The sequence below is a fragment of the Pezoporus flaviventris genome, unplaced genomic scaffold, assembly GCF_033815535.1.
Source record: "Pezoporus flaviventris isolate CSIRO_AGI_PZ_B2104156 unplaced genomic scaffold, CSIRO_AGI_Pfla_v1 ptg000021l, whole genome shotgun sequence".
Taxonomy (NCBI): Eukaryota; Metazoa; Chordata; class Aves; order Psittaciformes; family Psittacidae; genus Pezoporus; species Pezoporus flaviventris.
In genome coordinates this window covers 10,906,137-10,928,682 of record NW_026892569.1, presented here as the reverse complement: position 1 = coordinate 10,928,682, position 22,546 = coordinate 10,906,137, and the positions used below count along the sequence as shown (strand labels likewise).

The following is a 22,546-nucleotide window of genomic DNA, read 5'->3' as shown; positions in this document are numbered from 1 at the left end:
TGGTCGGTTTTGACATTCTTGTCTTAGGAATAAGATTTGTCAGAAGAAGCAATGGTTTCATTTCAGCAGCTACTGCAACTGGAAAAATAAAGGTTTTAAAGGATGCAAGTGCTTCTGCAGGTTGGAATTAACAGCTGCTTTTGCCACTAGTCTTCTATTTCAGACCAAAGAAAGGCACGCGTGCCTGGGAGCTTATCTTCCCCCTCTACCACCACCCGTTATCAGTGACTCTAGTAAAAGACATTATTCAGTTTTAAATACAAGCTAGAGGTTGCTGAGCAGTGATGCTTCCTTTACTGGTTCACAAGGTGTTTTGAAGCAGTGCTTGTTGAGTGGGGAGAGAGAGCAGATGCACCAAAACCCAGAAATATGAGGTTTTGGGAACAGACGAGTGGATGATTCAGCAGCGAATGTTGTTGGGATGTTGGAAAGCTGCTGCCTGCAGCCTGGACTCAGCACCCGGTGGGAGCATAGCTGCCTGGGCTCTGGTCATCTCCCCATGGGAGGAGGAAGAGGGGCTGTAGCTGTTCCTCGTCCTGCCTGGGGTCTGGGACAGGGTGAGGGTCCTGCCAGTGCTTCCCGATACTGCACAGACCTTTCCAGGGCAAGTAAAGCCCATTTAGAATTAAACAAAAGTGGATTTTCTGATGTTAGATTTACTGCCATACTGAGGTTGGCATTAAGAGGCACACGTAACAACATCATAAACGGTGTCAGGGATTTGAGTCTGTGTGTGCGCTGCTGGCTATGGAGGAGGCTTCAGTGAAGGAGAGTGGCTTAATAAACCAGGAATACTTTGACTAAAGGGGAGTGTTCAGAATTGATTATAATTCTTGACTTATCTAAGTCACTTTGGCCTTTGAAACCCTTAGGTTTACCTAAAATTTGCTCTGAAGATGTGAAGAACAACTGGAACACACACAAAATCATCTTGAGAATATTTGAGTAACATCCCCTTATTTCTTCTGATAAATAAATGTTCTGGCCACAACTGTGAGAGTAAGGCCAGGCGTGAGGTAGGTGATATTCATACCTACAGGATTAGGCTCACTTGAGTGCACCTTACCCTTCGCAGTGCCTGAGGGAGGTTTGGTTATCTCTCTTCACCCCCCAGCCTTGCTGCCGCTTGTTCCTGATAGCTTAATTAACAATTGGACTCAGAATGGCTCTTCCCACTGGGTTACAAACCTTGAAATTAAAATTGGATGCAATGGTCATAGGGCCTTTAGTTTCACAAATCCATGTGTAAAGGTGAATATTTAAAAGGCTTTATTTAGAAACTCAGTAATTCTGGCACTTTTTCAGAGGTGTTGCTGTTGGAGGGCAGGTCTGCAGCTAAGAGGCGGCACATTTGCATGGCTGATAACATACTTGGCTGTGGGAAAGGAGTGGAGTAAACTTTTTGTGGGCACAGGTACTTCAGTGACTTCCGTGGAAAGGTTTCAAAGCAGAAGAGACATTTTAATTAACTGATCTTTACAGCATGTTCTGATGCAGGGTTTTGTCCTTCCTAGATTGTAAGAAAGGAGGTGAAAGCACAAATATTTTAACTCATGAAATCTTCTGTGGTTTTAGACACAAATGTTCTTAAACTCAACATTTCTGATGACTCTTCCAGAATTCTGTTCGTTTGGAGGTAAATGGTTTTCCAAGGGCAGGATGCTGGAAGTCACTGAGCTGCGTGTACCTCAGAGGTGTAGCTCTTCTTGTCACTTTGCTCATGGAAGCCCTGTTTCTCTTGCAGGTGATGGATGATTACAGTGTGATTGGCCGCTCCTTGTTTAAAAAGGAAACAAACATCCAGATTTTCGTGGGTCTGAAAGTGAAGCTGTCCACTGGAGAGGATGGGATAATAGACGGTGGCTTTGGACAAAGCGGCAAGTTTAAGATCCGAATCCCAGGTAGGTGCTTGTCAGCTGGCAAATACTGATGGGTATCTAGTGCAGAGGATCTTCTCATGTCACAAGTCTGAGTGTTACCAGTAGCCTCCTGAGGTTTTGGAGTGAGCTCAAACCCAGTTGGACCATTGATTCAGTGGATTGTACCTCTTCTAATTGAGTGATGGTGGCTGTGAGACTGGGTGGCTTGAAGCCACATCTTCTGTGTTAACAAATACGGGTCTCCAAATGACTTCTTAAGTGTCAGTACCATGGAAATGGTTTGTGGAAATCTCTGCTCTCTTAATATCAGTATGATTTGCCCCATAGCCCTTCTGAACAAAGAAAGGAAAACCAACCTGCAGTCGCTGTAGCTACTTATTAAATACAGCATAGTGGATGCAAGTGCCTTAAATTGGCTCTGTTCTGCATGTTATTGTCTAACTTGCCTTCAAGCAAAAACTGCTTGATAAATGAGTCTTTGGAAATCTTGAGAGGGTTTTTTATTGCTCATGTCTCCTGGTTTTATGATATTATGTAGTACTGTATTTTTCATCCTTGTTGAATTACAGCAGGGATTTATGCCTCTTTGGGTTAGAGCATGGGGAGCGATGGGTGCTGGAGTTTAAAAGCATCACTACTGTGGTTGATTTTCTCCTTCTTGTAAGGTAGGAAAGTTCTGAGCCTTTTCAAAAGGTGCTTTTGAATAGGTGCTGTGTTTAACTCAAGATCGTGGGATAAGATTTTAAGGATACTTAAGAGTACTTTTGTGCTCCTGTAGTGTCTCCAGCCCACTTGTCACTAGTTAATCCTTCACCCTCTTTAGAGAGATTTATTTCTGTAGTACAAGTAAAGGAAAGAAATAGTGATGTTCTGTGACAGCAAGCAGTCACATAGTGACTGGTCTGTAGAGAAGCCTGAGGTTTCCTGGTTTCTTGCTGAAGATGGGCTGTTTTCCATTTAATTTAAGGCTTGATGCAACAGCACTAATTTTGACCCTCAGCAATTTCTTTCTTCCTATAGCAAGATAAGAATTTTGGACTGAACAAAACCCCTCCTGTGTTCTATCTTAGCTGTAATTCCAGTTCTGCTAGGCTTTGCAAATGGGTCTGGGAGCCTACTTAGCAAGCATAGTGCATGTGGAAAGCAAGAGGTTTCACCAGATACACGTATGTTTTGCATTTTCTAGCCCAGAAAAGCTTTTAAGCATTCACTGAGAATAGGCTGCATTTGGTGGGCGGTGAAATGATGTGTAGTGACCTTACAGCTGAAAAGGGTTCAAGCTGAAAGTCAAGATGCTATCTTGCTTAAAAATGTGGTATTCTTAGTAGCTTTTCTCTCCTGGAGGTAAAAATATGATGAAAGAGAAGGACAACGGGAGAGGTGGCATTTACTTTGCCATTTTGACGTTGGGAATGGAGGAAATGGTTCTTCATGGGATGGGGAGAAGCCTCCTAAGGAGACTGTGTCACCTGTAAGCAGGAGCTGTAATTGCAAACCAGCAGACACATTAACAAAATCATACACTGACTTAGAAATAGCTTCTTGCTTTGGATATTAAGTTAGTGGGAAGAAACGATACCTTTCACCGAGGTGTTTGTTATCTAATCTTGGTTATACTCTCCTGATGTTTAACAGCAGACCATGAGACAGAGGAGCCTTTCTAGTTTGTTCTTTCAATGAGAAGAATATGTAGCAGGAATGGTAGAATTTAATACCTCTCGAAGGCTGGCAGAATAATACAGTTAGTTTGCTTTGGAGTCTGGGTCAGACTTGGGCACCCTTGTTGTCTGGAAAGAAAAAGCAATAAGCTAAATCAGCTCAAGCTAAGAGCGTCAGCCAGCATGTGGCTAGCAGGGGAAAGAACCACAGACTTCGGAAGGGGCTAAACGCTGTGTCTTTAAGAGATGCAGAGATTTGTGTGGAGGGGGAGGGCTATTGCTGTGATGCTGTTTAAGTCAACTGTAGTTCACATTCCTTTGTTAGATCAGTGTTGCTTTTTTAATGTGTCTACATCCTGTTTGTGGGGTTTGGGGGGTTTTTTGTTTGTTTTCTTTAACTGATCAGCCTCTTCTCTCCCTTCGCCCCATTCTCAGCCTCCCCTCGCCCAGGGTTTTATGGAATTCTTTTGTGAAGAGTTCTCTTTAATTTTTCTGAAGTTATTTCCCCATGATTCCTTCACGAATGTGTCAGGGAAGGAACTGTGGGAGTTAAACTGCCTCAGCCTGGCAGGCGTCAGTCCTCTCATATTTAAACCCAGTCTTAACCTCTGGAATGAAATAAGTTGTTCAGGTAGTTAACCTGAGGATAAGTTGGTCTGATTCAGCCTGGAGAAGAGAAGGCCCCTTAAGGGGAGACCTTAGAGCATCTCCAGTGCCTAAAAGGGGCTCCAGGAAAGCTGGAGAGGGGCTTTGGACAAGAGTCTGTAGGGACAGGACAAGGGGAATGGCTTTAACCTGCCAGAGGGGAGACTGAGATGAGCTCTTAGGCAGAAGCTCTTCCCTGCGAGGGTGCTGAGGCGCTGGCACAGGGTGCCCAGAGAAGCTGTGGCTGCCCCATCCCTGGCAGGGTTCAAGGGCAGGTTGGACACAGGGGCTTGGAGCAAGCTGCTCTAGTGGAAGGGGTCCCTGCCCGTGGCAGGGGTTGGAGCTGGATGAGCTTTAAGGTCCCTTCAACCCAAACCAGTCTGGGATTCTCTGATAAATGAGGGCTGGTTTTAGGAACAAACCTCTAAATAGCAATAAAAATGAGGTAGATATGGCAGAGGCTTGTGTCCTGACTACTTAAGGTCATAGCAGACCATGGTGCATTTGTAGGGTGGTTTTGGTCCCACTGGCGCCAGCAGCCTCCAGCACTTTGTACGCTCACTGGGCAACTGTTGGGCTCCCCAAGTGTTGTTCTGTAGTCACGTGGAAATGGCTTGTGTTTCTCCGTGGATCACAGCCTGGGAACGTTGTCTCACATCGTCTGGGGGCTGAAAGTTGGCAGAGCACAACTGGGAATGGCAGAACATGGATCTGTTTCTTATTCTGGCACTGTTCGTGTGCAGCAATAAGTCAGATACTTTGCTCTGCTCTTCTGCTTGTGAAATAGGGATAATTACTATCCATTCTGGAGGGGGGAAGAAATAATCTCTGATTTAGATTTATTCCAGGCTTGGAGCATTAATATTTCTTGAAAAGACTTAATTATCTTTCTTTAGAGTACAAAAACACATCTCGAGTGCAGAATGCAATTGGAAGTTCCTCAGTCGCTGAAAGATGGTGGTAGTTTGGAAGAAATTCAGGGAAGAGCAGCAAGAATGCTGGAGAGGCTGAAGGAATTGATTTATGAGAGAAAGAAGATGAAAAGAAACGCATGAAACTTGGCTAAATGATGTCTAAGTGGGAGATATGATTATCTGCAAGCATTTGAAGAACATAATGCAGAAGGATCCCTGAGGGTGGTCCAAGGAGGTAGAAGTTAATAACATGAAATAAAGCAAAGTGTAACTTGGCTATTGAGAGATGCTGTTTAGCAGAGATTTCTTGCGCTGCCAGGTTATCTTTGCAGAGGAAAATGATGTAGATCCACTTTGAGAATACTCATGTAGCCTGCCTGGATGTTTCCTAGTGCCTGTGTCAGGGTGAAGTGGGGAGGGCAGGGTGGTGGGGAGGAGGAGGACAGTGTGTTTTTCATCTTGTTTTTGTGTTCAGGCCTGCTTTTATTGCTTGAATGACAAGGTATAACGTACTTTCTAGACCGTTTGCAGCAGCATCTAGTTTAAAGTAAATAAAAAGTATTTTCTGGCAGAGCTGCCCTTCTGCAGGCCTGGCTTGTGGAGCTCTTTGGGTTTTAACTGAGGACCAAGCTTTAAGATGTGTTAATCGGTAGGATGCTGCTTATGTTCCAGAGGGATTGTATGACCAAATGTATAAAAAGTGGGGACATAATCTGTAAACTCACAAGAGTTTTGCTTGGTTGAATAAGCTGCTTCAAAACCAGGCAGGGTTTGAACAGCAGTTTAAACTACACTGCACTGTGAGTTGTGCATGTGTGTAAGGGACGGATGAGGTTGGGTTGGAGTTGTAACTGAGAGCTCTGCATTGTACAGGTAAATGAGTGGAAAGAGCTGTTCACCTTTGAGTCAAGAACCGGTTTGGGAAAGCAGGAGCTGTATGTTGAAGTGTCGTAGTCTAAAGAAGACAAAAGCTAACAATGGCAGCCTTTGGAAGACGCTTATTTCAACACCAGGTGCACCTAGGAATGTCATGCCAGGTGATAAGAAATTCAGGGGGAAGTTCAGCGAATGGTTGGAATAACTTAGTGCTAATGGTGGATTTTGTTTAACTGTCTCTCAAACAAGAACTGACCCCGTAAAACTCTGCTCAGTTTGCTGAATCCCAACAGAGACTGGCTCTGGGTGCGCCCCTTTCATTGGTCTTGGTATGTTGCACTTGTGTTTGATGGCTGTGAAATGTAGTGACTTTTAACTCTAATTGGAGCATATGTGGTGCCTCAGGCGTAGTTCTCTTTCCTTTCTGTCCTTGCTTGTCTAGCTGCTGCTGAAGTGCTCATCCCGTCTGAGGCACCGCAGCGTGTTTGACTGTGATTCTCCTCTTTCTGACTCAATACAGTGAAAACTGCTCTGTGTGAGATGAGTTGGAAGCTGCCCTGTTTCTTAATGCGAATGAAGCGTATCTGACGCTCCCGACAGTTGAACAGGCTTCTGAAGTGAGCAAATCTAAATGTAATAAAAGGCACCCGTTTCACAAGAAGGGACATAAATGAGAGCATTAGAATATAAGGTGGGGGTTTTTTCTTTGCTGTTCTTTCCACCTGTGCAGGATAACAGGAGTTTTGAGGCTCTTACAAGAGGTGAATTCAATCTGTGTTTGTGACTTCTTGCCTTGCATTTATAATGCTCACTGTGTATAAGAGAGCAGGTCTGTCTTCACTGTTCCCACTGCTTGTTGTGGTAGAGGGGTTAAAAACACCATAAGGTCTGTTCTGAAATGATCCCAGGGATGTGCTCCCTAGATTGGGGAATGCGACGTGTCTCAGATCCTACAGTTTTGATATGAGATGACATGAAGTGGTAAGAATTAACCAGTGTGCTTTATTCTTGAGAATCCCTTGTATCCTTATATGTGAAATTAAGGGTAGAAGTGCTAAATGTGTTTTTCCCCCATAATCTACTATGGAGATGGTGTGTCTGTGGTGGTTTTATGTTGTCATGTACTTTTTGCATTGGCTGGGATCCCGCAAAGTGCTTCATGACATGGTGGGACTGCTTTAATGTAAGAGATGCACATGAGCGGCACTGCTCTGCATCGTTGCAATTCCAGTTAAAAATCAGGGGCTTAAAAATGAGATTTTAGCATTTAAGGAAGTCAGAGGTTAAACAGTATGAGGGAAATTACAGCTGTGCAAAGATGCAAAACTGCAGCAAAAAAATGAGTATCACATAGTTTTCTGCAACTTCCACCTTCAAAATACCTTAATTGTGTTATTGATATAAATTTTTTGGTGTTATTATTCAAGGGGTATATGTCTGTAGGCTCTCAACACAATGTAGCTGGCATTTATGGAATATTAGTTAGGTGGCTTTTCTTAAACGACCGTAGGAGGCAAGCTTTAAATAGCTGACAGCAGATAAATGTCCTATTCCCAACTCTGGAACTCGGAGGGCAAGTCCTTCCTGACATCAGCAGGAATGGGACAGTCTAAACCTTTTCATTGCACTCAGAACAATTAAACACCCTGTCACTGAGCAGCATACTTTTTTTGTGGGCGATCTTGACACTTGGAATTCTTTGCTTGTGTTGCATTAAAATAGGATAATCTTCTTCTCTTCAGCCAAATGGAATTCAGGCACATCTAATGTCCATGTTTGCCCAGCCTGGCTCCTCTGTTAATAAAAGAAATACAGAGTGGTTGGCTGCAGAACCTGGTGGGTTGCCATCCTGTCGGATCAGGTGAGGCTGAGCAGGCTTTCAGTCAAGAGGAAAAACAAAAGCCCAAGGGCAGTGGAATCCATGTAGCTGTGTTTTGTTTAAAAGCTGGAGATTAGCTCTGCATGTTCTTTCACAGCCTCTCTTCCCCTACCCTCTAAACCAAACAAAACCTAAAATCCTTAAGGGGTACTTGAAACATAAATCTCCTGCTCTCCTTTTTGTGAGCGTTGGCTGGTGTTGTACGGACAGAGGCTGGAGAGGACCGTTGCCAGGGAAGCAATGCTCCCTGGTATGATCCCCTCTCGAGCAGATTAAGCTGCAGTGATGTGAACATCCCAGTTACCACGCAGGAACCAGGAGTCCGTACTGCACTTAGAAAGGTTGGCCTGAAAGAATCCAGCCTCCCTCTTGCGTGGCGACATCCTGTAAGCCTGTATTGACCTTTGGAGCTGGATGCCCAGATTTATTGACCTTAGAGAGTTCTTTCTCTAGAATTGAAGTCAAAATTTGTGCACATTGCTTCTGAATGAAAACAGAAGTCAAGGAAGTGTTAACTTATTACCTGGCTGGCTGCCTTGTTCATGTTATCAGCAGATCCTGGTCTTGAGTGTAGTGAAAGAACTGTAGGACTAAGTCTAAACTTAGAGCTGTGAAGGGTGATGTGTTGATTGTAGGGTTGTTTTCAGAAGCAGCCGGTGGTTGCACAGGGGTAGATGCTGTACCCATAGGAGGTTCAGACTCTTGTTTGGATTTCAAGTTGCTGTTGGAGTGTTCTGTTCAACAAGCTGCTCTTCTGGGATCGAGCAGAGGTGGATTATGGAATTACCAGGTGATGTAGCAGTTTGAGTCCTTCTGTAGAAGGAGAAAGTCCAGACATGTGTTAAGATTGCAAAGTCAAGCATTTAAAACTTAGGTATGAAAAAATGGAGTATCTTGATTAGCTCTCCACTGGGAGATACGTTCTGATACCAGATCCGTTTGTGATTGCATTCCCCCACACTGACACACACAAGGAAAATGTTGCAGGTTTAGGGCGATGCTTCATAACTGACCAGTTGTCCCATACTACTTTTTCTGCTCAACGAATAATCAGTTCCTTGGTCTTTTGCACTTCACTGGGGTCCCACTGTAAATAGGAAATTAATTTTATGTGCGATTTAAGAAAAAAAAAACCAAATCCCATTAATAAAAATAATTCCAGCAGATGAGTATCTGTACTTCTACCTGTACCACTTGTGGGGGGGAACCCAAAACAAAACCTGGTGATGAAACATCCCTGCCAGCAGTCTCAGGGTGTGCAAGGTAGAGGGGATTTGTTCTGACCTGGGGATGCTCCAGTGCTGTTTCATTGTGAGCTCTTGAGAGGAGGGTAAAAGGGAGAGTCCATCCTGGCCCTGTGCACGAGGTTGTCCTCTGCAGATGGAGGTTGTTGAGAATGTAGCTGCCAAAATGGTCTTTTCCAAGTGTGTGCTAATGAACCGTTTCCTTCTCTGCCTCCAAGAACAGCAGTCGCTCCAGTAGTGTCTTAAAGTGAAGTTTCAAATCCCTTTTGTAAACTGGAAAGATGCTATAGTTGGAATTCGATTATCTTAATTTGAGGATGGAATGTGGATCTGGTCATGTGGGGAGCTCGGGAGACAACTGTGGGGTTTCACAAGTGCTTGGAAGTGGGGCGGTGGTTGTTTTGGTTGGCAGTGACGTGGGCAGTCAGCTCTCCACAGTACTCTGTGGTGAGCCCCCAAAGGAGGCTTTTCCTTTTATTTAAAATGGAAATAAAAACTTGTAAGGATTGTTTCTTTTCTTAGATAAACTCAAGTCATTCTGTATAAGATTCTCCTAAGCCACAAGAGCTGGATACATAAATTAGACTGCCACTTGCACTTGGTTGCATGTTTTTTGGATCTGGGGTTTCAGAAGTGCACTTACCTCGAGATTTGCGGTAGAGCTGGGAGCTGGTAGTGCTGCTGTGTGTTGTAACCTCCCGTCTGTGTAGGGTCTCTTGTGGCTTTAAGTCTTCCCAGTTAATCCAGGCTTTGTTATTTGGGGGTAATGCCATTACTGTGGGAAGTTGCATGGCCCTGCATCGTGAGTAGGATGCATCTGTAGCAGATGCAGCAGAGGATGCTGTGGTGTTCTGAGCTCGTCTGGACCATCACATCACCTGAGTTCACCCAGTGGCCTCTTCCAAATGATCTTTATACCTTTTGGCTCTGCAGTGCTGCTGTGAACCATCCCTGTGTGGCTGCCCTGAGCCTTGCCAATGCACGTAGGAAATCCTATGTTAAATGAGGTTCTCGTACCTGGGGGTCACCTTTTTGAAGGAAGAAGAGGGTGGGGGCAGAACCATGTTGGTGGGTGGCAAAATTAAATATTCTAAATGAGGAAATGAGCAAGTTTATTTCCTCCATAAAAGCAGCCCTACGCTGCTTTGCCTATGTGGTAATTGCACCATTCTGTGAGCGTACAACTACAGAACAGAGCTATCTTCAAGTTTTAATTTGCTGCGTTGTCATTTTGGGTGTTTTTCACTTGGAGCCCCCTTGCTCCAGGCGCCACAAACCAGCTCCCCTGCTCTGTCCAGACTAAACTCTGCATTTCATTTTGGCTTTACTGCGTTCATGCCACTGAAACTGCAAACCGTTTGGATTAGTGTCGTACACATCCCGCACCCAAGAGCGGGATGCATGTGCTGCCTTCAGGTTGGGTTTTGTTGTCCTTTTTAGGTGTTTCATTTTGCAAATTGAATACACTCTTGCTGTAATTTCAAGTGTGAAAACATTACTTCTTTTTTTCTTTAGAAAGAATAAAGCCAACAGTGGTTTTTATTATGTGTCTGTGCAGTTTGGCTGAGCAACCTTAGAGCTCCAAAACCCAATAATCCTGTAATGCCTTATATCTCCTAGAATGGGAATATCTTTTTTTCTAGTTTTATTTTCTCCTTTTTAATGTAATTCTCATCTAGCTCACCACGAGAACCCTTCCACTGGGCAGGTTTGGGGTGCTTCAGTGTGTGCCTTGCCAAAAGTACTGAAAGGACCAAGTACAGCTTCTGAGGGTAACATAATAGTGTGCCTGATGGAAGTTTATATCAGTTCCCTGCTGCTTGATTAAGCATTGTACTTCTTGCTAAGGACTTGGTTGATGTCAGCCCAGCTAAATGTGAAGGACTTGGAGGATCCCTGTGGATTCAGGTACGGGACTGAGCTGGCAAAACGTAGTGCTACTTAATTGTTAAATAGAATCGTAGAATAGTTGGGGCTGGAAAGGACCTTAAGATCATCCAGTTCCAACCCCCCTGCCATGGGCAGGGACACCTCACACTAAACCATCTCACCCAAGGCCTCATCCAAACTGGCCTTGAACGCTGCCAGGGATAGAGCATTCACAACCTCCCTGGGCAACCCATTCCAGTGCCTCACCACCCTAACAGGAAAGAATTTCCTCCTTATATCCAATCTAAACTTCCCCTGTTTAAGTTTTAACCTGTTACCCCTTGTCCTGTCACTCCAGTCCCTAATGAAGAGTCCCTCCCCAGCATTCCTATAGGCCCCCTTCAGATACTGGAAGGCTGCTATGAGGTCTCCACGCAGCCTTCTCTTCTCCACGCTGAACAGCCCCAACTTCCTCAGCCTGTCTTCATACGGGAGGTGCTCCAGTCCCCTGATCATCCTTGTGGCCTCCTCTGGACTTGCTCCAACAGTTCCATGTCCTTTTTATGTTGAGGACACCAGAACTGCACACAATACTCCAGGTGAGGTCTCACAAGAGCAGAGTAAAGGGGCAGGATCACCTCCTTCGACCTGCTGGTCACGCTCCTTTTGATGCAGCCCAGGATACGGTTGGCTTTCTGGGCTGCAAGTGGACACTGAAGCTGGCTCATGTTCATTTTCTCATTGACCAGCACCCCCCAAGTCCTTCTCCGCAGGGCTGCTCTGAATCTCTTCTCTGCCCAACCTGTAGCTGAAAACGTGCTGGGGACTTGGACATTTTGTAGGTGCTTCTTTACTGTTCCAGGTGTTTAAGTGATGATTCTGTGGTGAAGGGATGCTTGTTCTGGTGGGAGATGGCAGCAGGGCTCTGTGTGCCGATGGAGCAGAGACTGTGGGATGAGGTGTTCAGGGGAACTTCCACTGACCTTCAGTGGGCAGCTTTCTCCAGGTGCCGTCTGGTTTGCCTACAGCAAGGATGTGGAAGCCACGAGCTCTGGATGGCGCTCCCAGGTCTGTGGCTGATTTATACAATGCAAAAGAAGGAATTATTTTGTAGAATCCCAGACTGGTTTGGGTTGGCAGGGACCTTCCTCTCGAGCAGGCTGCCCTGTGTCAGCCTGCCCTTGAACACTGCCAGGGATGGGGCAGCCACAGCTTCTCTGGGCACCCTGTGCCAGCGCCTCAGCACCCTCACAGGGAAGAGCTTCTGCCTAAGAGCTCAGCTCAGTCTCCCCTCTGGCAGGTTAAAGCCATTCCCCTTGGCCTGTCCTTACAGGCCCTTGTCCAAAGCCCCTCTCCAGCTTTCCTGCAGCCCCTTTAGGCACTGGAGCTGCTCTAAGGTCTCCCCTTCAGGAGCCTTCTCTTGTCCAGGCTCACCCAGCCCAGCTCTCTCAGCCTGGCTCCAGAGCAGAGCTGCTCCAGCCCTTGCAGCATCTCCATGGCCTCCTCTGGCCTTGCTCCAACAGCTCCGCATCCCTCTTGTGCTGTTGCCCCAGAGCTGGATCAGGACTGCAGGGGAGGTCTCCCCAGAGCGCAACAGAGGGGGAAAGTCCCCTTCCTGAGCTCATGCTCTGGGGGTGCAGCCCATCACATGCCGCCATCTTTGGATGCTCCATCCTCACTAATGGCTTTGCACTGTCTGGGTGGAAAACACTGAAGTTCTAAGCCTTTATGTAATTTAACTTTGATCTTAATAAATATCTCCACAAGGGCAGCTCGTGCTTTCGGATTGCCCTCTTGCAATGAAATTTGTCTCTGTAAACTGTGCTTATTTACTCCATTTTGATCCTTCATCCCTTGGGCCTTTCACCTTCCCTTTCCCCCAGTGTTTGTTCTGATAGCTTTTTGAAGTCTGAGTAAAAACATGCACCATGGGGGCTTCCTGGAGGAACAGAGCTTTGTGCTTTGCAAATTGTAGGCTATTTGAAGTATGGACTCCCAACAGCGGCCGGTGCTTGGTGGATGAGAACTGTCGCGTGACAAGGACATGAACCTTGGGAGTTTGATCAGTGTTTTGAGTTTGGGGACAACAAAATAGTTGTTCTTAATGGTGTGCATTGATTTCAAGGAAGTCTGTGTGAAAAGCATCCTTTGGTTGGTGTTTTCACAAAGGGATTTCAGTGTTTAATAAAGAATAGGAAATAACTGGAGCTTCAATAGACCTGTTTTGATGGAGGGTGTCTGCTGTAACATGATTTATGTATAATATTATACATAAGCAATAAAAGCATTTCCTTCTTGTAACTACAGTACTACTGCATTAAAAAACCTGCAGAAAATACTCCAGAAGTACTTAATACCTGGCATAAAAAAGGAAAAAAAAAGTCCTCCTGCATCAAAAAGTCTTTTGTAAAGCATCTGAGGTTGTAACTTCAATCACCAGAATTCCATATTGTGTCTGGGCTGTGGGTCTTATCAGAACAGTTTTTGAAACCTTTGAGCCCTCAATTCCCCTCACCCCTTTACATTTCATCCCTCCCAACTATTCCAGATTAGGAAATGCAAAGTGGTGATTCGGAGAGCCTGATGTCCCTGTAATAACTGGTGAGCCACCCTGTTCCATTCTGCTGATGTCTTACCATAATCTGTACTCTGCCATCCCTGTTCATTCCCTCTCCGTTGGTCATTTACCTCTTCTTACTCCTGCAGCTCCTTCCTCTGCCTACCCACCCCTGAGCAGCCTCAGCTGCTTTTTGGGTTTTATAGAACTCCAAACTGGTTTGGGTTGGAAGGGACCTTAAAGCCCATAGAGCTCCAACCCCTGCCATGGGCAGGGGTACCTTCCACTGGATCAGGTTGCTTCAAGCCCCGTCCAACCCGGCCTTGAGCACTGCCAGGGATGGAACATAAAATAAATACATTAAGTACAGAACCCTGAACCTGTGCCATCCCTTCGGTTTCTTGGTGGTTTCATCCTAAACTGTCCCTTTGTATCTAAATGAAGAATGCTGTTGGTGTGGTACCGCCTTTTGTTGGGCACCTGAGGATGTTTGCTGCCAGGTACCTATTTACTGCTAAATACATTTATTTCCCTTCTCAGTTTTCCATCTGTGAATGAACAACATTCCCTGTTTTTCCTTTTGGCCAGTTAGTGTATGGATGTGTGAGGAGAGGGACTGTTTGCCTGTGCGTTCTTAAAGCATCAGCTTGTCAGGATTGGCATTATGAATGCAACATGAAGAACATGGATCTGTTTTCTGGGATTGCAATGAATTGCATTTTCAAGCTAGCACAATGGTAGCACGGGCTGTGCCAGGTACTGCTGCTGGTGGGAGAGGAAGATGACGTCTTCAAGGATGAAATAAGCTAAAGAATGCATGTTCTGCTGACAGGAGCAGGCTCTAGATCGTGGACTGAGGATTTTCTTTTCATGGCTCATTGCAATTGACTGTTCTCACAAGTACCTCCTTAGGAGATGTGCAAAGATTATAGTCCGGCTGGAGTCCGTGTGGAAACTGATGCCTGTTTCCCCAATCCTAGTTTTCCTTTGCGTTTTCCTTGTTGCTTCCAGTAGCTTGAGGATATAATGCAATTTTAGTTGTGGTTTGTATTTTATTGTCTTGAAATGGTGCACATTCAGAGCAAGATTGAGCTACTCAGTAAATTGTCAGCATTGTTGTTTTTTACTTTAAGTGGAACTTAAGCTTGGCTTTAGTGACCCACGTTCTGTCTTGAGTTGCTCTTCCTTTTAAAAGTGGTTGAATATTTTAAGATCCCTTTTCCACTGACTGAACCGTTTGAAGGGTGAATAGAAACGAAGGTTTTTGGAGCAAATCCTACAATATGTACATACCTTTTAATATTTGCCAACTTATTCCAGTAAAAAACTGACTTAGTTTCTCACACCTGTGAAAACAGAGTAATGTGACTGTTTCTGTCCAGTTGATCATCATGCATTTCACTAGCGTTTACTCTTAAATCTATGACAAGGTTTCAGAGTAAATGTCTGCTGGAATGATTCTCATTTAGAATTTGCTTCTTAGGCATAGAGGGGTTTGGGTTGGAAAGGACCCTTAGGTCATCTCATTTCAACCCCTGTACCATGGGCAGGGATGCCTCGCACTAGACCATGTTGCCCAAGGCTCTGTCCAGCCTGGCCTTGAACACTGCCAGGGATGGAGATTTCTTATAAGTACAGGGGACAAAAAAAACCCCTTTTATTTGGCATTTGGAAAAAATTATAGGTAGATTAACACCACATTTTAAACATCTTTTTAACAAAGCTCAAAATCTCACAGGAGAAAATTATGGTACTCGTAAGGAGACTCGGCTGTGGAGTTTTGCAGTGAGTTTGGTTGAATGACTTAACTCTGATTTTCATAAAGGATGGATTTCTATTACACAAAGTGGTTGCTTTTAGGATGTTAAGGAGGGAGAGAAATCCTGGAAGCTTGGGGGCAGAGTCAGTGTTACTCAGAATCTGAAGTTTCCTGGTTTTGCTTGTGGATGGTTGGGAATCTCCTGTTGGAGACCTGTTGATTTGTTCTGTACTTAAAGCTTTTATTCATGTATCAAATGTGGCTTTGATTTGGGGATACGCATACATATGGATTGCACATATAATAAGTGGAAGCATATTACAGATTCTCTGCTGCTCTCAGTGAACCAGGTAGCTGGAATTGGTTTGGGATGGAAAAGAAGGAAAAGACGAGCTGCAAGCAAATTGATGGAGGGTATTTCAGTCCACCCGATTATTTCTAATTGAAGCTGTCTGAGCCCGTCTTAATACAATTTAGTTATCGCCAGGCAGAAGGATTTTATTTATGGAATGGGGCCTGTTGGAACTTCCTCCGACCCCGAAGAAGCTGTGAACAGGAGGGAGCTGATCAAGCAGGCATGCCTGGCCCTGCATACGCATTTCTTTAATAAGGCAGGGATTGATGTCTTCTGCAGTTCAGGGGTTAGGTAAACAGCAGTCCCTCGGTTCAAGGCTTTCCATGTTCGGCTGTTTGTTTATACGGATCTCAGAAGGTTAGGTTAGCCTTCCTGCCATCCCAGGGGAGCTTCCCTGACCACGGTATAACCTCCTCTGCTCCAGCGTTGCTCAGGAGGTGTCGCATCCCCTTTGGGAAAGGTATGGGTGAGAGGAGTGTCAGCAGCTCGTACCCAGGGAAGCTGGATGTCACCAGAGTGGTTGAGACTCTCTTCGCGTTTGGTGTACGTAACCATTGTGCTCCTGTTCTCAGACTGGGTGTTTGCACACACCGATGACTTGAACGGACAACCTGGGCTCTTGCTGAAGTGGGGGTTTGGCAAATCATGACTTAATGCACCAGAGCTTTGAGGCTACCAGTTTGTGCTTCTGTGACTTGGCAGTGATGGTCCCTTAAATTGAATAGGATAAACCCTGAACAAATAAGTAGCCACATTAATGACTTTTATTTTACAACAGTGATAGTTAGGTGTTAGACATCGTGCTGAGCTCATTTTCATGGCTATCAGATCAGAGTCCGCCTCCTCCAGAGAGGCTGGTGATGGGAAGCAAGAAGGGAATGGTGCAAATTCATCTGTCTTGCTGCAGTGTAGCTCCGATGAGTGGAGCTGTTCTGGAATTGGAGGATGACTTTGTCCAGGGTTAGAAGTGCTTTATCACGTGTGTGACGTGGTATGAAGTTGGCTTAAATCCCAGAATTTGTTGAATTACTTTTTGCTGATTTGATGGCTGGTGATTTGTACTACATTTTTCTGCAGCACCTCAAGTCTGTAGCCATGCAGACCCACACAGACATTAATAGACTAGCCACCCAGCCGCATCACAGATATCCTTACAGGTGGGGAAACTGAGGCACAAATGTGAGCTGTGAATTGCCGATGGACGTTTCTTGAGGGAGCCAAGGTCTCATTGACCTTTGTGTCTTGTAACCCCCAGCATCGTGCTGCTCGGCCTGCAGGGTCGTGGTTTTCTTGGGATAGGTTTGTACCAGTCCTAGAGCTGCTCCGGAAACCTGAACTTTACGGGGTGGTCCCGACTAGGACGGTGCTATTGAAATATCCTGTCTTGTAAAAATCCATATGGGTGGCAGCCAGCTGAAAGGTGAGGTGTGGGGGGGAGGCCACTTCCCCGCCGGCTGAGGTTTCAAGAGTGCCAAAATATGAACATCTTGTCGCTTTTAAATAATGTGTGGGGTCTGACTTAAATGTTGGGTTTCGTATTTAATCAGTATTAATATGATAACAGGAATGTGACAACTGAAGCGAACACAAAGAGATTATCTTCTTAGCCAAATGCATCCATTAGCCAGGAAATATAGGCTTCTATTAAATGAAGCAGACAGATGGGCTATTGGAGGTGACTGAGAACAGGAGGGGGAGGGAGCCAAGAGGTGAAAGTTGAGGTTTAGACAATCTCTATAAAAATAAAAACAAACCATCCATCTCGATGGCTGGCGGTTTACCCTCCCGTTGCACTTTAGGGATGCTGCTCCGATTCCTATCGAGAGCATTATGCTGAAACTTAATCTAACAGAGCACTTACTCCTGCCAAGCTCTGGCTCAGCATCTGCAGCACTCCCCCAGAAAGAAGTGTCCAACACGGCTTCAAATACAGGACAGGGTTGTGCCATCTCGGGGAGAAGTGCTGCTTTGAGATCCTGGGAAAGGCGGGTTGGATCCTGTCCTTCCAAGTCTTTATTTTCCTTCTGGGTTTCCTTTTGTTTTGGGGAAACAAAATCACGTCACAGTATTTCAGAGCAGTTGTAAAGTAAATTATTCATCTATGTGTGTGTATGTATACGAATCCCTCTTTAATAACTGTTGTAACAATGTTTATAGCCGGCGTTTGAAACTGAGATTATAATAGTCTAAATAATTGTAGATAATGCAGATAACAAGAAAATGCATAATTAAAAGAATTTTACAAGATGGACAATTCGTGGGGATAGATGGAGTAACACAATACACTAAAAGAGAATCTGTAGCAGTGCAAACATACGACACTTGTGACAGGAAACATCTGCTTGACCAGCCACCCCTGGATCGGCCACGGCTTTCTGCTGCCAGCCTCTGTGTGTGCTCCTTTGCATCAGCACGTGTCAGACCCTCGTCCTTCAAAGTGGTGGCTCTGTCACAAGGTTAGGGCATTTTTGTTTCATGGAATCGCATGGTGGTTTGGGTTCGAAGGGGACTTAAAGCTCATCCAGTTCCAATCCCCTGGTGTGAGAGTCTGGTTGGCTGGAGGCAATTCTTTGTTGGTCACTGGCTCTTATCTTCCATCCCATTTTAATTCTGCTGCCTATGGTTATTTCTCCCTCCTGGATTTTAAGGAAGGTGCCAAGCTTTGTGTGGAGTTTTAGATTGTGTGATGGAAGAGAGATAGGGAAAAAATGTGCGGCAGGAGGGAGAAGCAGCATCCCTCTTCTGTCTGACGTCTTCAGGCTTCAGGGTTTCATAAATTACTTTTATGTCCTTTCACTTAAATTCACTGTCTTTGCATTACTTCGGCTTGATTTTCCTCTTGAGCTTTATGTATTCATAAAAGTGGGATGCACAGAAGTCTGCTTTGGTCTTTTCTTATCCCTTTATGCTTGGCCTGCTGTCCAGTTCTGTAAGCCAGTGTCAAACTAAGAGTGACTGGCTCACTTGAGGAGCATGAACCATACGTTTTTACAACCTCTGGATCTAAGATGCTTTTAGAAATAGAACTTTAAAACCAGATTGGGTTTGTATTTCCCTATGGTGCCCCTTATTTATATATACTGGCTTGTATTCCCCTTCCCCAGCAGGTGATAGCTAACAGGGAGGGGATAAGATCTTGAAGAAGATGGGTAGAGGCAGGTGATGGCTCAGCCATGCCCTGGCCCCAGTGGCGATGGGACAGACCAGGATGTGTGCTTAGGGGGATGCAGGAGGAATGGAGCCGTTTGTCAGGCTGCTTGGGAACCTGACCCACAGCCCTGCTTCCCTGCCTGTGTTGTTCTTCAGGAGGTTGGGAGGTGACTGAGCGGCTGGCCCCTTGACGGGGCACTTTTAAAACATTCATAAAACTTTTATGGGGCTGCCACCCTTGCAGAGAAGTATTTTCTGAGTTTATGGGCTTATTTTAAGGATTGAAGCTTAAAGCAGCTTTTGTAGCCCTGGCTGTCCCCAGAAGAGCCCTTTGGCAAACCTCTGGGGGCTGCCATGCTTTTCTACGTCTTTGGAGTTGTTTCATTGCTAAATTATTACCCTTTTGCCTCCTCCTGGCTTTGTATGACTGAATGGGACTGAGCGTTAAATGAAGCTTTACTTTTCCCCCAGCCTTGCTGAGGGCTAAGAGCTGATCTAGTGCATGTATTTGGTCATCCTGAAAGGACAAAGCTTGCAGCAGTTATAAACTTATTTCCTTTATCAAACTGGGGCTTAGGCCTGTTTTTATTTGTGTCTTAATTGTTGGATTTAAAGGTTCTCGTGAAGGACTTAAACAGTAGAAATGACAAAGTAGGAGCTTCGGGATGACGGAAGAGACCAGAATAAACTCTGACTCCCTGTACAGGGTCACTTGGTCCTGGATTTAAAAACAACCACCTTACTTGCTTTATTTTGGGTGAGGTTGTTAAATCTTCCATAGTTGAGGAACTCCCTTTTCCAGACCAGGCACAGTTCAATGCATTTGCTGGTTTGGTTGGATTTTTTTTCCCTCCTAAAAATAGAGCTGTCTATTTGGGTACAAAACAGTACTTTGACTTTTGTTTCTCTACTTCCGTGACTTCTGTGTCAGCACACCTTGGGACTTGTCCTAAAAATGGAGCTGATGTAACAATCGTGGCTTTCTGGACATCCAGATCTTCACTGGTCATAACCATCTAGTTTATTGCTTTGAAGTGGAAACTGCTTCTGCAGGTCTGTTCTTCTGCAAATGCTACACTGATAATTAAAGAGAAAAACATAGGAATGACAGTATGTTCAATGTCAGTGGGTTCAAACACCTCAGATGTTAAATAACACCACAGCCTTCCTGTCTCAGTACAAGGCAGAGGTGAGGGCATGGTGTTGTGCAGGCATCTGTTGGCAATGTACACATCAAGAGTTAATGCTGCTTAAGGATGTCATTTGCCTTCAGCTTGAGTCTTCTTGCTGGTATATGGGTGGACAAGCACTGTGGTTCTGCTGGGAAAATAGGAGCTGCAGACAATGAATTCATGCTCCGGGAGCAGAAACAGTGACACAAGGAACAAATACAGCTTTAGGGGGAAAAAATACTCTTCAGTTTTGTTGTAAAATAATTAGCCTTCTGTGGGAGGCGCGGGGAGCATAGGAAAAGCCCAGGAGCTGCTCCATTGCCTGTGATTTGACTTGAAGTTTATGACCCTGAGTAATGTGCCTGCTCAGCCGCACTCAACAAAAGCCTATTTGATGAAATGTTAAAGCCATGAATTACATCCCTGCAAAAAGCCTGGTTTAAAATTTGTAAAATCAGAAATAAATCAAGATCTTCAGAGCTCGGTGGAGCTGTTTAAACATGAAATTAAGAGGAAGAGGCGGCTTCAGCAGCAAGGACACTCTGTAAACTTAAATACTACAGAGCTTTGCTTCAGATTAAGAAAGGGCTGTGTTATTTCAAGGTATTGTGGAAAGAACTGTAGCATTACAACATGAGGTTAGTGAGTGGGGAAGCTGAGACAGAGCTGAAATAATGTTGTGATCTGATGGAAGTCAATCAAAACTAGGCTGGGTTTGTTAACTTCCATCTCACGTGCTTATTCATTAGGGCTATAGGAACTCGAGAGCAAGTTGTACCACAGCTTTAGGGCTTCTGTAAGGCAGTTGTTCTTCCTCTGTTATCACTGGTGTATGAGCAAGAGGTATTGGTTCAATTGTTCTCACTTAAACCACTGAATCTCTTGAGTTATTCCCAATTTATACTTACAGACCAGGTAGGATCCAGTTTACGTATGACGGAGTAAGTGTGCTGGTATCCCTTGAGTAGAGCTGTCAGCCCAGGGCTTGCGTGGCCCTGGAGAGCCCGTTCTGTCTGTGATTGCTTGGTGAGTTCCTTTTTACTTGTCTGCTCTAGCAATACATGGGAATTATTATTTACTATTGTTTGCTCTTTTTTGAGTAGTTGGGTACTGCTGTGTTGAAACAGAAATGGGAAGTGTTCCCTTTGTTACCATTACTGCAGAGCAATGAAAGTACACTTTTTGTTTTCTTGGAGGGCTTTTACCCTTATTTCCCACCTTTTAGGGGATCAGACCTGATGCTTTAGCAATGTCTGAAACATTTCCATTGAATCCTGGGGGTTTCCCTGGAAAGCTGGATGGGTTTTCAGGTCCCAGGGAAGTCTGAAGTGCACAGTGCCTCTGAAGGTTAACTTTTCCCTTTGTCCCTGGAACTTTTGGAGAGAGACTTGTGGGTTTTGGCCTTGGTTAAGTGGAATGGTCTCCACAGCCTCACTGTCTGGAGTGTCTTTGTGGTGCTTGTTCCCCTCGGGCACCATCTCGTGTTGTAATTCTCAGTTTCAGTTGCTGATGTATGGGCTCCTCTGTTAAAGAACTTTCATTTTCTCAGCCGTTAGGACTATGTGCTTCACTTGATTTGTGTTGCATGCAAAGTGTTTGCCCCCCGTTGTGTTTGGAACTGGTTTGTAATGGCGTTACTGTTGTGTAATTCCGACTGAACGCTGCAACTTCAGCAACCTCCAAGTGCTTGGTCTGTTTGAAAAGTTGGGTTCTCCACTGCCCACAAACTGTTTATCCTCTGCATGATGGGTCTTACCGTTTAAATAAAACAAGGCCTATTTATACATGAAGAGCACTTAGTGCTGTGAACACAAGTTGAAGAGCTTCTGTAAACAGTTGATTCAAGATTTCAAAATAGCTCCAGTGCTGAGGACACTATTGCACTCGCCTCTACCATTGCGTTTCCCTGGATTAATTAGTTGCTGTTTCTTATCTCATGATAGTAACTGTCTGAGTGCTCAAATCCCATCACAAACGTGCTATAAATTCACAACCTTAGATCTCTCTTGAAATCCCAGTGAAGATGTTCTGCCGTGCATCCAATGTGCCAAGGAGCAGATCTGCAGTGAGCAAAGCTCAGCTAATAGGCACAGACTCCCTGTGTCTGAGCTGCACGATGAGAAATGGTTGAAAACTACATCCTTTGTGTCAGGAACAGGGATTTCTGCCTGCAGTTGTGGAGCATTTCAAGCAAATAAGCACATGTCAAGTGGAGAATACTTTAATTCATCTGAGCTGTGACTGTCCATCAGTCTGTGACTATGCTTTTGCATTGATGCTCATAAACTTACTGTGTTCTAGTCTTCCTGCTTCCCTTACTCAGCCCCTGCTTTAATTACATCTTCAACTTGCTGCATCTGTGATGGAAAGTGCTATACATGTGAAGAGAATTCTGTGGCTGCTGAACCTATTACTCAGGTTTACCTGTGATAGGCATGCACTAATCTGCTCAAGCTTGCAGATTTGGTGGTTGTACTTTCTAGGATGTGTGTTGAATCTATTCTATCTAAATAGGTACTACTGCAATTAAATTCTTTTGTTAATCTGCCCTTTTGTGAAATTATACCCCCAAATTCCAGACCCTGACA

The 22,546-nt window shown here is 44.8% G+C and overlaps 1 protein-coding gene across 1 annotated transcript in view; it reads left to right on the top strand.

The window, feature by feature from the left end:
- Positions 1 to 22,546, top strand: part of EEFSEC (eukaryotic elongation factor, selenocysteine-tRNA specific) — a 102,197-nt gene that overhangs the window by 64,002 nt on the left and 15,649 nt on the right. The window contains exon 6 of the mRNA XM_061456058.1: positions 1,745 to 1,901. Within this exon, the coding sequence (XP_061312042.1) occupies positions 1,745 to 1,901 (157 nt within the window). The remainder of the gene's footprint in view (positions 1 to 1,744; positions 1,902 to 22,546) is intronic.